Raw genomic sequence first — 16919 nt, 5'->3', positions numbered from 1 at the left:
CCAAGTATTCATGTTTCTATTACATTTCAACCTTTGAATATCTGTTATTGAAATCCAAAATACAAAATGTAAGCTCCCGAATTACAAGATATTTGAAATTGATAATGAAAATTGACCCTGCCATTCTTTTATTGTTTACTGTCCCATCCTTTCACTCTGCTTACTCTTATCTGTAGAACACTGAGATTTTATATTAAATCTTGAATATGTAAAGCTAGCAGTACATTGAAGGCATGAAATAAAACACACAGGATCTAACAGTGAACATGGAAAGTAATAAGAGATAAGTTGCCAGAGTCTGGCAACACAATTTTGGAAGTTAACATGAATATGCTGCATTGCCACACACTATAAGAAAGTGAGGAACTCTTAAGAGAATCAGAGGCTCAGAGGTGAAAGTTGTTGAAGTCATTCCTCAGAATCCTGTAGCTGTAACCAGAAATTCTGTTCAATTGATTGCTATCAGCTACTTCTGATACAGAACAGATTTTGGGGAGGAAGAAACCACTTGTGCCTTTTCTCTTCTTCCTCTTCCATGTTGGTAGCAAGTCCCAGAGACTTGACCTGCTGGGCATGGAAAAGCTTCTGCAAGAAGCCATGTTCATGTCCAGAAAGTGTTGCTGAGGTTTCTGTGCTAACTCAAACTTGGTGAAGTATTCAATTTCCTTCCTCACTAGAGATCCAATGGTGCCCCTTGTGCCTATGGCAACTGGAGCAGGAAAAGCCATTTCCTTTTGGAATGGTAGTTAGTTATTGCACTTCATTCTGCATTGCTCCTTGTAATGCATAGATATATAGTTTGAAAGTGAGTGAGGCTTCTAAATGAAGCAAAGTGTGGTGATGGTTCTGCAATTAATTAATTTTCAATGTGGGAGCATCTTACCTTTGGATCTTGATATTATAAATATTGCATACAGAAGTGCTTTATGAAAAAGTAAAAGCATGAAATTTTCCATAATGGAGACATTAAAAAGTTGATACAGTCATCATATCCAAGTTTCTGCAACGAAAAAAGAAAACCAGCATGTTTTCAGGGCATGTGCTTTAACCCTTGAAACTTTTTATATGATTCTCATGGACACTGATAAGTGGTAGCTAGGAATTTTATTGGTTTAGTGGTCACCATACATAATCCTCATATGAAAGAGGTTTTATTCTTCTTTTGTATATTCCATAAATTCCTCTGAAATTAATGTACAGACAAATTTGAAAAAAATAAGAGCGCTCAGTGGTTCACTTTATTCTTAATCTGTCAAGTCATAGTCAAAGTTATTCTCCGCCTTTCATGCCTTGGCTACTGGAAAAAGAGCTCATCTTTCATCGTTATCATCATCATCATCAACATTTTGGGTATCAATTCTATTGGTTTTATTGCTGTTGGTATCTTCGCTCCATTACTAGATAATCATATTAATCGATCACTAATATAAAATAACAAGAACCCAAAATATCTTTTAAAGTGAAGAGGTACATAATGACCTTAAATTAATAACGATTATGGAAGTTTGACTTCTCATTGCATTTTCTTTTCTTCCTGCCAGCAGGTGGACAAGTAGCTAACGAAAAATGTTATATTTGCCCTTCCTCAATTTCTTACGTTTTTATTTTTATTTTTTTTAATATTCTATAATATTTCTTCGATCACATGAATCTGAATAGAATCCAAAGGAAAGTAAAATTTAGTATCCTGATCCATCATGCCTAAGCGGAGGAATATCAATCAGCTTGGATTGTTTTGTAAAATATAAATACAAGTAGTTTGGTATAAAGTTCCATATACTAAAAAAAAAGGTACCTCCAATGAACACAGATTATACAGAAAATACAATTCCAGCATTTAAATCCGAAAAAAAACCTCTCTGAAACTTAAAAATACTTTTTATCTAATTATCTAAACACACACTTCCATTCCTAAACCATTTTTTACCCTCTTTTAACTCTAGAGTACAGTACAGTGAACTTTACAGATTTCAGTACAAGGCCATCATCCACATTCGACAAGATGGTTAAGGTGGGGACAAATTATTTCTCCAAAACAACTTGTCAGGGAGCAATCAGATTCCCCGCATTCAGCTGAGATCAAATCTTAATACCATAACAACAGAACAAAGGAAAAAATGATACATACTACATCCCTATCTCATGGAGTAAAGAATAGACGATGCACATCCTCTACAACCCTCAAAATCCTCAGAATAGGACATCCCTTGTAATTCTATAAGAACATGTGTTTTTTTTTTGGTTTTTTCTCTCCCTTTTTTCAGGCGAAAGAGTTATTGTATGTGAGGGAGATGGCACACGTACCGTAATCTCCTATGCGAGGCGAGAGCATGTTCCAAAGCAAGATGGATACCAGCACCCTCCCTGAACAATGAATCATACAGATGGCAAACAAATTGAGACAGTTCCACTTCATCGTCATTCCAAAAAGACAAAGTGCGGTCACCATTTTTCTCAGCATCACTATCTTCCCAGTCACTTAAGGGACTGTCAGGTGCAGTGTCATCATCTGCTTCATCCTCTCCAATTTCGAACTTGCCATTATTTTCCATCACAAACAATTCCCCAGTGCCATCAAATGTAGCCAACTGACTTTCAGGGGGTTCATTTGAAGGGCATATGACCGCTTTTGCACCAGAGTCCAAAAACGCCTTAATAAGAGCCTGAGTGGGTCCATATGTACCTGTGCAAATGATGATCCTGTCCCTCCAAGCTCCAACCTAGGTTATTTAAGGCGTCGGTTAAAGAATGAAATCAGGAATGTCATATATTATATTTCTTTGAATGAAACAAGATCTCTGCATGAAACCGCAAATATGGGAAGCAAAATTCTGGTTATAATTGATGCTAAGAACATCTACATGCTACAACAAAAGGGAAGTTGTCACTGTTGCTTCTCTTCAATCAAAAACAGTGTTTCAAAATTAGAAGATCAATTATTTGAAAAAAATAAACTCACAAAAACAAAAAAGGAGGCCAAAAGAAAGGTTTTGAGTAAAATAAACCGGACCATATCTCACATTGATAGTAATATATTATCATAAAATCATACTATAACCAAACTTCTTAAGCAGTAAAACATAGATTCTATTATAAATCTCTAAAACACCAAGATGATGGAAAGACAGATCTGTACAATATGTAATCACATACCATCCATCGAACATCCTCAGGTGTTAAATGCATAGAAGGGACTGTCCTGCGGAACATGTAGGAACTTATTTCTTGTTCATCTTCCAAAACCTTCAACGAAGATAACCAAACAGCTTTTAAATACATGTAATTATTTGAATAATAAAGTTGTGAAGAATATAAGGGGAAGAAGACATACCATGGTTTGGCGGCTTAAGTATCTATGGACAATGTCTCCAATTTGGAAATGGGGTTTAAAGGCAACCAACTCCGATATGGTAGAAATATTGGACAAGAGAGATGCACCCTTTCTGCGGTGGCTCCTCATTGTAGATAACAAACTGCATTTAACACTTTGTAGAAATTTCTCCGCATGTTCTCCAGGTTCAGCCACCACGAATACATCATTTTGCCAACTGAACAAATAGTCACCACTCACAACATCACCTTCCATCTAATTGAATATAAATATATATAAGCAAATATATATAAGCAAATACCTCACAATTAAGCCATCTAAGTCATTTTGAAGGGCCAAATGTATAACGCCCAATTGTGGTGAATTCTGCAATCTCTCATGCAATGATTTGACAGGCGCCGACAGCTGTCTAAGTCCTCGGGGAGACGCTGGAGGTGATGAAGCTATTTTCCCTGATGGGCCATCTAAACTTAAGGGTGGAACCAGATCAATCCGTCCAATCCTCTGACCAATATCAGGACTATATACAAGTGGACTTGAAGGGAAGCTTCCTGTAAACAGAGGTGACACAAATGGAGTAGCGAATGTTGTTGTCAACCCTGTCCTTACAATATGAGACAAACCCTGCATGAGTGATAATCGTATCCCGCTCCGAGCACAAAATGACTCAAGCTCTCGAGCATGGTGCACTGATCTTCCTGCATCAGGATTATGTAAAGCTTCCACAAGTAGTACATTTCGCCTCCACCCCAAAGCAGGGCCACTAGCAGCTGACAAAGAAAAGTGAAAAGAATCTTAATTTCGGAAATGAGAGATCAGTACCAATAGTGAAACCTTGCAATGATAGAAAGCAAGTCAACCACAATACCTTCATTTGATTCCCCAGTCTTGGATACTTTAGATCTTATATTCTCGAAAAGCTTCTCTTCATGCTGGAAAGGCAGAATCAATCTCTCAGAGAGATTTTCAAATGCCAGATGATTCTTTTGTATATATTCATCAACTGCAGACTCCAGTTTCATCCAGACAGTTGGATCCGTCTCATCAAGTTCCATATCACAACGTTCATCAACTGCAAGACAAAGCACAGACAACTAAATTTCTTCTGAGAATATAATGATACTTCACTATCAAATAAGGAGAAGAAAGTTACACTTCAACGGTAAAAAGAAATTTGTAGCAACTTGATTCAAATAGAAATAGCTGAAGAGAAAAAGAAATATTTTTCAAATTCCTCAATGAAAAAAATGAAGTACCAGGATTGAAACGAAAATACTGTATCTCAGGAAGCATAGGCAGCAGTGTACTTAAAACTTCCTCAACCCGCTCAACAGAGCATGCACTCTCGATCAATACCTGTCCTGTATCCAGATACCGCCAACCCCCTTTCCGCACCTACCAAAGCAAAAATACATATGATAATATTCTAACTTGAGCTTCAAAGCCAATCACATATCTCCTGTATTCAATATTACTAGACTATGTTAAAATTTTCACATGACCTTAATAATGTGTAGGTTTTCACTAAGGTGCGCCTAACTTAGGTGACACCCAAGGATCTAATTAATGGTGAAAATTTTCACATGACATTTTAATGTTAAATTGTCGAATGAGACAATCCAGTCCCCCATAATACATAGACCAAACTAGTCCAGTGTAACCTGACATTTAAAAAAATAAAAAATAAAATCAAAGAAGTAATGTTATTTAAAAGAAGAGTATGACATTACAAAGGGCATGGAAGGAGAGGAGAACCTCAAAACAAGATATAAGAATCGACAACTATATCAAAAAAACACAACAACAATAATAATAATAAAAGACATTTCTAGATAATTACACAACATGAATGTGGAACTAGCATACAGAAATGAGTAGTTACCTTTGTTGGAATAGAACCACACCCTAATGAAACCAGGCAATCAATTTTTGTGTCAGGCCACAGAAGCTGGGCTTCTCGTATGGCAAAAACTGTTGGATTGTTTGCCACTATTGCACCATCTTGCCAGCGATTAATATCTTAAGGCACGATGCAAGATGAAAAGATTAAAAAGTTAATAATGGAACAAATATTTTTGTAACGGAATGTAAACAATAGCAATGCAGTTGGTACCATCTGAAAAATCATCAAGATAATAAGGCGCAGCAGATGAAGCTCTGATAGCCTGCCACACTTGATGCTTACAGCTTCCAATGAACGCACTGCGCTTAGAGCCAACTGGTGCACCTGTTGAAGAAGGAGCCAACAAGGTTACCCCTGAACTTTCTGATGTCGTAAGAGCCACCTCTGGTGTACCAGCAGGATACTGCATTCAGATAATAAAATTGTATATGTACACGAATGTTTATGGTGAGAGAGAGTGAGAAATAATATATTAGTAAAACATACATGAACAAGCTGTAATTTTATGATCATCCAGCAAAACCATGGAAAAGAAAAAAATATTAGCCTCCCACCTGATAATTGCGGAATATGAAGGGCTGTCCAGGCATGACGCTCACCAGGGTTGATACAACAAAAACTTTTGGCACATTTTTTACAGCAGAATCTATCATTAGATCCCCATCCTCATCATCACACAATTCTTTCAATAGACTCTCAAACTGTTCGGCACTGTGCTGCAAAATAATAATTCATAATTCAAATTTTACAATATCTTTTTTCTAAAGAATATAACAAACCGATAATGGAAAGCATAAAACTTAATCCTAAACTATACCATGTCATCTCAGAATTTCCAAGATACATGTGCTATTGAGAAAAAATAGAGGAAGTTACAAAAGCATACGTTGAATATAACAAGAGAAGATGGCATACATACTTTTGATCCATGAACAACGACTCTAAAACTCTGTGATGAACTCTTATATAGTTGATCTAACTTTTCTTTCCAGGTAGCAGCTTCATTATCCTTGGGCACAGGTTCAGCAAAAACAACCTTCCCTGGTTCAAATGCCAGTCAATATTTCACTTAATATTGAAGGGGAATTTATAGATCAATATGTAATATTCATGAGAGTCCTAAGGAGCATCCTCACCAAGATTTTTGTATATATCTTCACATTGTTCCAAAGTCATCAACTTAATCCCAAGGGCAACAGCCAGCATTCCACCCGTTGATGTGCCACATATTAAATCAAACAACTCATGTATTTGTTTTCCAGTTCCCCTTTCAATTTCCTTAAGCATTTTCACAGTTGCCAGACCTTTCATCCCCCCTCCATCCATTGAGAGTATGCGGAGTCCTTGCTTCGGCACTTGTCTCCCTCTTATTGCACGTCGCAGATTCTCATTTTCTCCTACAAAGGCATAAAATTAAAAGAGCTGCCCAATAATCACATAAAACTTTTGGGAAAACACAGATACATCATAGAGACAGACCAAGAATTGCCAAAGCACGAGCAGCAGCTTTATAAACACGTGGCTCAACTGCAACAGTCAGTCGTAAGAGAAATTCTCGCAAGCTCTCAGAAGTAACAAGTATACGACGATTCTCTGGACAGAAAGCCAAGTTGCCAACAGCTAACAGAGCTAACCGTTGTACCTATAGAAAGACAAACATAAAAAATTAACGGACGTGAAATTAATCCATTAGACTGCTGGCTATGACCAGATGCTAGAAAACTTGCCTCTGGATCTTTATGGGCACACAAATTTTTCAAAGATTTCAGAACATCCTTGTTCAACATCTTCTCAGCTACAGCATCAGATGCGAAAGCCAACTTCACCACAACTTGCAATACAGATATTACCTCTTCCCGACCCATAGATTTCATAACTGTTCCAATGGGTTGCATGATATCTGCTTTGATCAGCTGCAGTGCAACAGACACATCGGAGGCAAGAGCTGAAAGAGCATAGCAGGCTTGTTCAACCTGTAATATAATAAGGATGGTCACAATCCCAAAAATGGCAAGATATTATTAACATATTCTGATGTCTAGAACCATTGAAATATACCACATGATGGTTGTCACTACTTATCATGCTAATAAGCTGTCTCACTGCATTCTCATCTTTGCCAACAACCACTCTATTTCCTACATCTTGCATTATCTTTGCAAGTGCAGAGGCTAATAAAGGGTGATGACAAGAAGAAAAACGGAATATAAGAGAAAAGAAGGCACTGAGTTTATGCCTAGATGCAAAATACGAATTGTTTTCCATCTGCAATGACCAGAAAAGTACATTAGCTGAATATTCAAAGGGTTTCAAGAGAATAGTCCAGTTATTTGTTATAAAAAAAGCCACCTCTATTTGCACATTGATTGATCTCAAATTATCATCTGCCACAATCCTAATATTTGCAACTGAAAGGTGGCGAAGTTTGACGAGGGGCAAAATTTCAGGAAGAAACTCCAGAGGATTTCCAAATAGCCTGAGCACCCGTAGTTCCGCCATAGCCCTGTCATAAGTTCATAACCATAGGTAACAATAAGGTCTGCAGAATATAAGGAGTGTAAAGTATTTTTATATTAAATGGTCATGTCCAAAAACCTGAAGTCAAGAAGTGGTCGAACTAGCTTGTTGTGTTCCAATGACAACTCCTCCAACTTAACACACTGTCTCAGTTCAACTGCTCAAAAAACTAAAAAATCAGATACATCACCCAAAGGTCTCAGTTACTTAAAGGAAATATCTAACCAGCATAGAGGCCACATTGAACAGTAAACAGTACAAGCTACGCTTTCCCAGTTAGAAGCATCTAATTATCTAGTATATCTAGTGCAGTAGTAGAAGCATGGCTTGTTACTTTATGCTAGTCTTGTCACCCCGTGATTACTTGCTATACTTATTAGGAATTTACAACCCACACACACTGGCAATTCTCACATGAAAGCTTACCAGGCACAGAAATAAGCATGTTGTTGTCAACTCTGAGCACTCTTAGGCTTCTCTGCTGACCAAGATCAGGAGGCAAAACTGTCAGTTTGTTGTTGTCAAGAATAAGTTTTTCAAGATGTGGCAACTGAGTAAGCTGTACTGGAAGCACCTGTGAAAAAGCATGCATTGATCCAACTCAAGTGAGTTCAACTTCCAACCAACTCAAAAAAATTGAATCACAACTAAAATACCAGGAAAATAAAGAAGCAACAAACAGAATCACACAATTCAAGTCTTCCATAGAGAATTCCTACAATTTGGAAATCATCCTCCATACCACATTAGCATCTTAAGCTACCAGGTTCACAAAATTCCCTTGTCAGAAGTTACCAGTCCACAATACGATGGGACTGTATATCTTCTTAATCCCAGGGAAAACAAAATCACAAGCCACAAAAATATCAAAGCACTCGATACCTTACGACCAAAGAAAAGCTACAACTGAATTTTCTCTTACACAATATCACATAGGTTGCAAAAATTCATTCCACAAAAAATACAAAAGCTCACCGACAAACCACAGCCGCAGAGACTAAGCACCGATACACTACTCCAATGGTCGCCACATCCAGCAACCCCCTCGGCCACCGCTGGCGGCGCAGAGGAGGCCAAATTTGACCGCAGAAGCCGAATCAGAACACTGGTGCCATCGCTATGCTGCCCCGAGGCAACAGCCTTGCTCATCGTGATGGCCCTGAGCGGTTCCCTCCTCTTCAAAACCTCCATGTTCAAATTCACGCCATCGTCGTGCTCCTTCGGCCTCAGCTCCACAACCACGGTGTCCTGCGGCAACGGCAGAGCCACCATTAGCTGCGACTGAAGCTTGAGCGCCGTCTGATCCTCATCCTCCGACGCCGACCATTCCAGCTCGATACGGAACCCTAGCTCCTGCTCCTGCGGGATCAGTGAAGAAGCCGACGCAGATGACGTGCGATTGAGAGCTTCTCGCAGATCGTCGGTGCCGTAGTTGAGAGTGAGGTGGAAGATCTCGGAGGGCCTCTTCCACCCCAATCCCCAAGACATTGTGCCGAATCTTCAGCTATGGTGTCATCGAAGTATCGACATTCAGGTTCTGCCAAGGATCACGCTCCCTGAAGAACCGAGAATGAATCGAATGGAGTGAAATCAGGAAGCAGGGACTCGGAGATTGAACTGGGATTCGAAGTGCGAATGCGATCGAAGCTATTACTGTGGAAATGTGAAGATATAGAAACTGCAAGCTTTGTAAGGTTTAGACGGAGATCGAGGAGGAGGAAGAAGAAGAAAGAAGACGACGGTAAACGCGTTGTCGTTTTCTTTGTTTGAAGTAGACGGCGGCGTCGTATTTACTTTGCTTATATGAAATTCAGAAATTGTGCTAATGTTGTCCAAATCATCATATCGTTATTGCAAAATTAATTTAGAGTCTATATATATATATATCTAAATTAAAATTTAAATATAATTATTCAACTCCAAATAATCTAAGTTAAATAAGCTTATTATTAAGGCGATCAAGTTTTTTAATGTCAATTTATCAAAGTCGAGATTTAAAAGAAAAAGGGTGTTATACTGTTATCCCACTTGTAAAAATATTATGGGATTTTGAAGTTTTTTTTTTTTTTGGTAAATTAACAGAGTATATAAAATTATACTACCTAAAAAATAATTATATTTGACTAATCTGATGTGATTAGAATGATATTGTGTTTTTAGTGATTTAGGTAGATTGACATATTTAAAGGATGCAGCCATGGTTTCCGTCTTTGACTCATTGGCCACCATCCACCGACATTGGTTGAATTTTTTCTTTTTAATAAAAAGAATAATTTAGAGAATCTCAATTTGAATTAGGTTGATCACAAACTATGATTAACGTTTAATAATCTCGATTTTCCAATTGAAGCTGCATAATGTTCTAAATTGTGAATGAAGACTTTGACCACCTTGGTAAAATTTTTCAAAAAGAAAAATTATGAATATATTACATGTTATATGATTTTGGAATATGATTACAATAATATAAGTATCATAAAACTTGCACTGAATTCGTTGACAAAAAGAAGGGAAGGGTTGTGATCAATTTATGATTGTCTTCTTCAATGTTAGTTTAACCATTTATTTAGCCGTGTGAAACCTTAAATATTGCTTCTTTATTAATATTCTTATTCAATAAATTCCATTTGTAGAATTAAAATTGAGAGATTACACTTTATTCTCTTTAATGACAAAAAAAAATGGAGAGTATCTATTTCCTATAGTTAAACCCTTTAATTTTCTTTCCACATTCCAAAGAAACAATTGAGAAAGAAATGCTATTCATTAATAATCCACGTTTGGCTGTGGCTATGCTGTTTTATGGTCTGGGTTCTCCATCTTTCATTCTCAACATAAATGTATTTCATGATTAACTTTGATACAGGAAAAATAAATATAACATTATAATAATCATTTTACTGAAAATATAACTATAGTGGTTGTATTAGATTCTTTTTTCTTCTTTTTTGGGCTGGGATTTTTTTTCCGTTCATGCTCATGATATGTTTTTGACGGCCCAATCCACAAAGGTTGGCCCTTCTTTAGGCCCAATATATGTTAGCAAAAACATCAAATCTACATCAAAATCATGACAAAAAAAGATATTGCCAGAATATATCTTATCTCTAATGACATGATTGAATAGTGATCACTTTAACAATGAATCATTAATTTATTATCGTAAAGGACTAATTTTAATATCTACGTCAGAATAACTAAATCATGGTAATTGTATTAACCTATAATTCATAAGAATGGATTTTATTCTTATAGACTCCCATAGTTTTTGCAACTGAATCGAAATATTTTGTTAAATCTTCCTTAACTTGCCTCTCTGCAAATATTAACTCCACAGCATTTCTTGATAATTCAAAGGATTCCCTCTTTCCCAGCCCTGTAAAGACTTGCACATGCAAGTTATCAAAGAATAATTAAAAAAAAAAAAATAAAGTCAAAGATAACTTTATCTGAAATTAATAACTTGAGAGTTGTTAAATAATTTGACAATTTAATTAAATTGTTATTTAACAATTCTCATTTACAACTTCAATGAAGTTAACTGCACCTAAATTTTTATTAATAACCTACCGAATGCATCGGCAGCAATCTTATATTCCTTCGAGAGACAGGTGGAAAACACGCCGGAGTCATCGGTGCAGAGGACTACGGGATGTTTTGTCTTGTACAAACCAACTGCATCATTATATATGTTAATTGCAACATAATTTTATATTAAGAAAGTTGATAATTAAAAGCAGTAATATGATAATTTAGTTAAATTTATCAAATTATTTAATAATTATCAATTATTAACTTTATATAAAGTGAACTATATATTAATTTTCATCTTATTATATAAAAAATTTCATGGTTCACTAACCACCTACCAAAATGGTGAACTTGTATTGATCGAACCGTCAATGTCCTAATGTTTGACGTCAGACAGATTTCAACCTGAATAAAAAAATTCAAGACAATAATAATCTTCATAGTGGCAATATGCTATACAGAAGAAAATAAAAGGTTTTTCCAAAGTCGTAACTACCGGAATCTTGGAAGACTTGAGGATTTCCCAGTGTTCCTTTTCGAAGCAAATTGCATGGCCAATTCTCTCAGGCTTAAAATCAAGCATCTGGTGAATCTCCTTAGGATTCGGTATCTAAAAACAAAAGCATACATTGCAGGTGAATATAACAGTTAAAACTTAAGGAATCACAATTATGATCTTCAAGAGTGAAGCTCACCTCGCCACAATGAAGAGATACATAAAGGCCTTGATTGCGAGCGAATTTTAGTGCCGGCAAATAAGTATTCCTAAAAATAAAAAATACAAATTTTAAATACATCACTCCTATGTATAAAATTAATAGTTGAGAGTCGTTAAATAATTCGACTAAATTGTCATCTAATAACTCTCAGCTATCAATTACCAGTCACCAACAAGTGGATTTCCGGAGAGGTCGATTCCGACGACGCCAAACTGCTTCATTTCTAGTGCAAGCTTGACGGTTTCCATGGCTGCTTCCGTTGTCTCCCTCCGATCAATGCTCAACAAAAGCCTAACATATATTCTTTTTCTAGAACTTCCATTGTTAGGACTGAAAAGAGTTCTAGAATCTTCTTTATCGTGTGGAATAAAATTCACATCTACCGAAGTAACCGACCTTAGACCTTCTAATACTGCCTCAAAATAGGAACCTTTGGTCATTCCTATGGCATCATTCCTCTGCAAAGAATCAACAAAACATTTTCAGTTACCAAAATTAATTAATATCAATAACTGAAATTAAGTTATTTTAATTACCTTTGGAGTAGTTCTTAACTCCAAGTACACCACATTCTCTGACGCAAAATCTTCAATCACCTATTTTTTTTTTTTCAAAACATTCATAAATCAGTATCTTATCATTTTTATATGGAATACAAATATATATACCTCTCTGGTGATTCTTGTAAGAATAGCATGATCGGTGGTAAGAATGCGTATGAGGTCAAATAACTGGAATACTTCTTTAACGGAGCGATTATCTGTTTGTGTGTACAAAGGCATATCATAATTAATAATTAAAAAACTGAATTTTCAGGGAACAAAAAAAGGGACACAAAAAGCACAAAAATGAAAGCAGTTAAGTTGTCATGTCATGTTTTAATTTTCCTCTTGAAAGATAAATAATTTAAAATAGATTCCAATAATGCAACATGCAAGAATGTTAATAACTAACTTGGAGATATGCCTTTTTGTCTCTCACTATGGATGCTCTTGTCAACAAAATTGAGCTAAAAGGCTTACACACAATGCATCAAGAATCAAAATCAAGTAGGAACATAAAGAGGTTGTGCTTGTCTTTTAGGAGCCAAAAAGATAAACAATAATAATAATAAAAGGTTATTAATTATATATATATGTATATATATATATACATACACTTCATGATGATATGCTCCACTTGAGAGAAATTTATAACACCCTTTTCACCTAAGGCCTTTGTGAGTTCTCTGCAAAATAAATGAATATAGATAATAATAAAAAAATTAAATAAAAGGATAATGATGATCTGTTTAGGACATGAGATTTTCTTCGTATACATACAGGAGTGTGGAGTCTCTAATGGATCCATTGAGATGAGCATGCAACTCCACCTTTGGCATTGACACCCACCACTCCATGTTCTTGTTTGTTAATTAATGAATCTCACAGTAAAAACAAGAATGGGGAGAATAATAAATGAAAGTGCAGAAAGAGATGGAGTAATATGTATATTGAAACAGGGGCTAACACTATATATATTTATAGAAAAGCATCAGTACTAATTAACAGCTAACACCCACTACTAATAAACTCTTGTAACTATATATCTTTAGCCTAATCAGTAATTACCATTTATTTTCTTATTCTTTCTTCTTAACGCCTGCTTCAAATCTTAGTAATACAAATAGTTTAATTATTATTTAATAATTCTTAATTTATATTTTTAATATTAAAATATTTAATTTAATTTTATTTATTTAATTATTAGATTGAATTTTATATCAATGAGTTTAGAATTTTTATTTTCATATAATTAAAAATTATAAATTATTATAATCATTATAAATAAATAAAGTAATAAAAATTGAGTTTTTTTAGTTTTGTGATATAATTATAATAAAAATAAGTAAAATTGAGTAACTCCATTTCTTATTACATGAAAAATTAAATATAAAATTGAGTGATTTTTTTCGATTCAATTTTTAAATTATAGTATGAGCAATTAAAGTGAGTGAGTCTATTTTTTGTTATATCAAAAAATTAGATAAAAAATAAAATAATTTTTTTTGTATTTAATTTAAATTTATTTTTATATTTTAATTTTCATTTTATTTTTTTTACTCAATTTTATTCTCGTCTTTTCTTTATTTCTTTTTCTTATCACTTCTTTCAAATGTTGTTGATATAATCATTTGGTATTTACCACTTCTCTTGATATCTGTTGTCCAAGTTGCATCAATTATTTCTTTCTGAAATCAAATAAAAATTTCTATATTTGAACAAAAAAAAGTCATAGTAGTATATATGTGACTAATGATGCCTGCTATTTTATGGTACATGCGGATTTAGTTTGTCGTATATTTAAAAGATATAATGATAACTTTTTTATATTTTTATAGATATATTTAATGTATTAAAATGTAAGAACTTAGTTATTTAATATAATGTTTTCTTTTATTTACTATGATACTTTTAGAAACATATTTTATTAGTAAAAATTATATATATAAAATTTTGTTAACATGTGTTTTAAAGTCATTTATTAAGATTATTATTATTAGTATTTAATTAGTATCGTTTTTACAATATTTTCTCTTAATAAATACACAATATATATGTATCTAAAACTTAAGTTTTGTAATTTTTATATGTAGATTTTTTTATTATTAACTTTAATATATATTCCTATAAAAAAATGTTAACAAACTTATATCTTTTATAGCATAAAAACCATTTTTTAAATTTTTCTTTCGCCTTTCATCAACTGTTTTTATTGTAAAAATAAAAAATAAAAAAATCACATAATATCATAATTTTCTTTAATTTTTAAATTGTTTTTGTAATTTATGTTTTTTTTTAGATTTATCTATCTTATGTTTTAATAATATATTTTAAAAAATAATAATATAATTTTTTTATATTGTTAATGTATTAAATACATTTAACATTTAAAATAATTGTTTAATAACTTTTGGTAATTATTTTTATAGTATTTTTAAAATATATGTTTAAAACACATGCTGGCAAGATTTTTTTTATGTTTATCCTAGGGCATCTAGCACAAAAAAATAGGTTGATACAGGAAGATTGTGTCATTGTATTGACTTGGAATCTCAGACTCTGTGGGGAACCGAGTGAATGTTTAGACTTTAGTGGGTTCTAGTGTCTATTGTCTCATGGGGGGCCCTCTCTTCTTTTCATCTCTCATTAATTATTATTAACCATTCTTTAATCTTATAGTTATAGACCATACACTATAATAATCTCTTTTTGGAATAGTTCTTGGAAGATTACACATTTACATGTTCAAGTTTAACAAAACTTTGTCACCAAGTCATCAACAGAGTGTGTTATGGTCTTTCCCAGAGATTCGTATCTTATTATTTGACTAATTTTTATGGAGCTTAATTTATTACATTTGTATTTAACAATTAAGTTATTGGTTCCTTTAGTGATTATTAGTTCATTGGTTCGTTTAAATAAATGTCAAATAAAGTAATTTATTGGTCAATAATAAATTTTTAAATAAATTTTCGATTTACAATAGATTAATTCTTGACATGTCAAGTTAGAGAATATCATAAAAAAAAAAACAATTGTACAATATAAAATGATGTCTAGTAACTCTTACTTTTGATGATATGATAAGAGAAATGTATGAAAAATGTTGTGAATCGATCGAAATAGCTATACACTCACACTGGCGGACCGAAAAGCTTGACAAGGCTCGAAGAAAAAGAGGTAATTTATGTTGGACTCACTTTTTGAACCATTTCTTTATCTACATATTCACTTTATTGTTACAGTTGGAACGTCAAGGGAGGAGTTGGTAGAAAAGAGTTGTGGACCTTAACACACAAACGACCAAATGGTTCCTATCTCCATGATGCAGCTCGAGCTATTAATGCAAATAATGTGTTGAGAATCGTTAAGTTGTGTTCTCATAGGTTTTAGTTTTTAAAATTGTGTTGAAAATCTATGCGGTTAGCAACTAGCTAATAAATACTTATGTTTGCTTATCCATGTGTGTAGGAAAGAATTACGAAGATTGAGCAACATGATGAATCCTCTAGACTGTTGTCTCAAAATGATTCGCTTGCTCAAACTCTCGGAAAGGAGCACTCGAGTAGAGTGCGTGGCATGTGTTTCGGACCGACTTCTAGTCAAATTTTCGGTATGAATTTCCATCAACTAAGCAATGTAGCTCAAAGAAAGGAGACCCAAAGGGTGCTGCTTGAACTACAAACAGAGCTGGCAGTCAAAAAATTAAAAAGAAAGGCAGTGAATGATGAAGTAGTAGTCGAGAGGACAAAAGACAAGCAATAGAGGATGAGGTAGCAGTCGAGAAGACAAAAAGACAAGCAATAGAGGATGAAGTAACAGCCAGAAAGATAAAGTTGTAGGCAATGTAGAGTACTTTGAGATATCTAATTCAAGGACAAGGTAGAAAACTGCCACTAGCTAGATGTCGCTGCATGGATGAATTCATTGGAGGGACAAAGTGAAAAGTAGATCTTAGGATTGAATTTTTTTTTTTTAAATATACACTTTTTCATTGTTGACTATGCAACTCTTAGTAAGAAATACACTTTATTAATATTTGGATAAATATATGAATTTGCTTTAAAATTTTACTAATGTCCTTTACCCATCAATTTATTTTTTTAGATACACAATAAATAAAATTTGTGATATTAAGAGAAATTCAAAAAATAACAAATAAACAAAAAGCAATACCTAATACATTTAAATTAAAAAAATATATTGATTGTCGATGCAAAATACAATATTTTTGTGGCCATTTAGCCGGACAAATAGCGGCGGTTACAAAATGACAAAAATAAATTTAAAAATAATGAATATCAAATAGCAGCTGTTAGAGCCAAGAGCCAAATAAATTTAAAAAACACAATAGTTCTTAAATAGCAGCGGTTCAT

At 33.9% G+C, this 16919-nt stretch overlaps 3 protein-coding genes across 5 annotated transcripts; all 3 read right to left on the bottom strand.

Annotated features, from left to right (window-relative positions):
• Nucleotides 1-91: 91 nt before the first annotated feature.
• LOC107482537 (uncharacterized) lies at nt 92-840 on the bottom strand. The gene has a single exon (XM_016103074.3). The coding sequence runs from the start codon at nt 726-728 to the stop codon at nt 387-389; it is 342 nt and encodes a 113-aa protein (XP_015958560.1). The 5' UTR covers nt 729-840; the 3' UTR covers nt 92-386.
• An 864-nt stretch (nt 841-1704) lies between these two features.
• On the bottom strand, nt 1705-9596 carry LOC107482627 (phospholipase A I). The gene is made up of 18 exons (XM_016103148.3): nt 8727-9596; nt 8178-8325; nt 7830-7908; nt 7584-7737; nt 7293-7499; nt 6962-7207; nt 6714-6876; nt 6371-6631; nt 6154-6275; nt 5789-5950; nt 5445-5637; nt 5214-5350; nt 4588-4726; nt 4200-4403; nt 3633-4101; nt 3332-3548; nt 3154-3243; nt 1705-2720 (listed from the first exon to the last, which is right to left on the bottom strand). The coding sequence occupies exons 1-18, from the start codon at nt 9237-9239 to the stop codon at nt 2274-2276; spliced, it is 3951 nt and encodes a 1316-aa protein (XP_015958634.1). The 5' UTR covers nt 9240-9596; the 3' UTR covers nt 1705-2273.
• A 1256-nt stretch (nt 9597-10852) lies between these two features.
• LOC107482628 (N6-mAMP deaminase) lies at nt 10853-13492 on the bottom strand. 3 transcript variants are annotated; one of them, XM_016103151.3, is made up of 10 exons: nt 13324-13492; nt 13159-13229; nt 12670-12761; nt 12538-12597; nt 12164-12459; nt 11978-12047; nt 11779-11892; nt 11621-11687; nt 11322-11426; nt 10853-11136 (listed from the first exon to the last, which is right to left on the bottom strand). In XM_016103151.3, the coding sequence occupies exons 1-10, from the start codon at nt 13398-13400 to the stop codon at nt 10973-10975; spliced, it is 1116 nt and encodes a 371-aa protein (XP_015958637.1). In that variant the 5' UTR covers nt 13401-13492; the 3' UTR covers nt 10853-10972. The 3 variants fall into 3 exon arrangements, with proteins under 3 accessions (XP_015958637.1, XP_015958638.1, XP_052115911.1); XM_016103152.3 differs by having other exon boundaries at nt 10853-11127; XM_052259951.1 differs by having other exon boundaries at nt 13320-13424.
• Nucleotides 13493-16919: the final 3427 nt, after the last annotated feature.

The sequence above is a fragment of the Arachis duranensis genome, chromosome 4, assembly GCF_000817695.3.
Source record: "Arachis duranensis cultivar V14167 chromosome 4, aradu.V14167.gnm2.J7QH, whole genome shotgun sequence".
Lineage (NCBI taxonomy): Eukaryota > Viridiplantae > Streptophyta > Magnoliopsida > Fabales > Fabaceae > Arachis > Arachis duranensis.
This window is presented reverse-complemented; position numbering and strand designations above follow the sequence as displayed.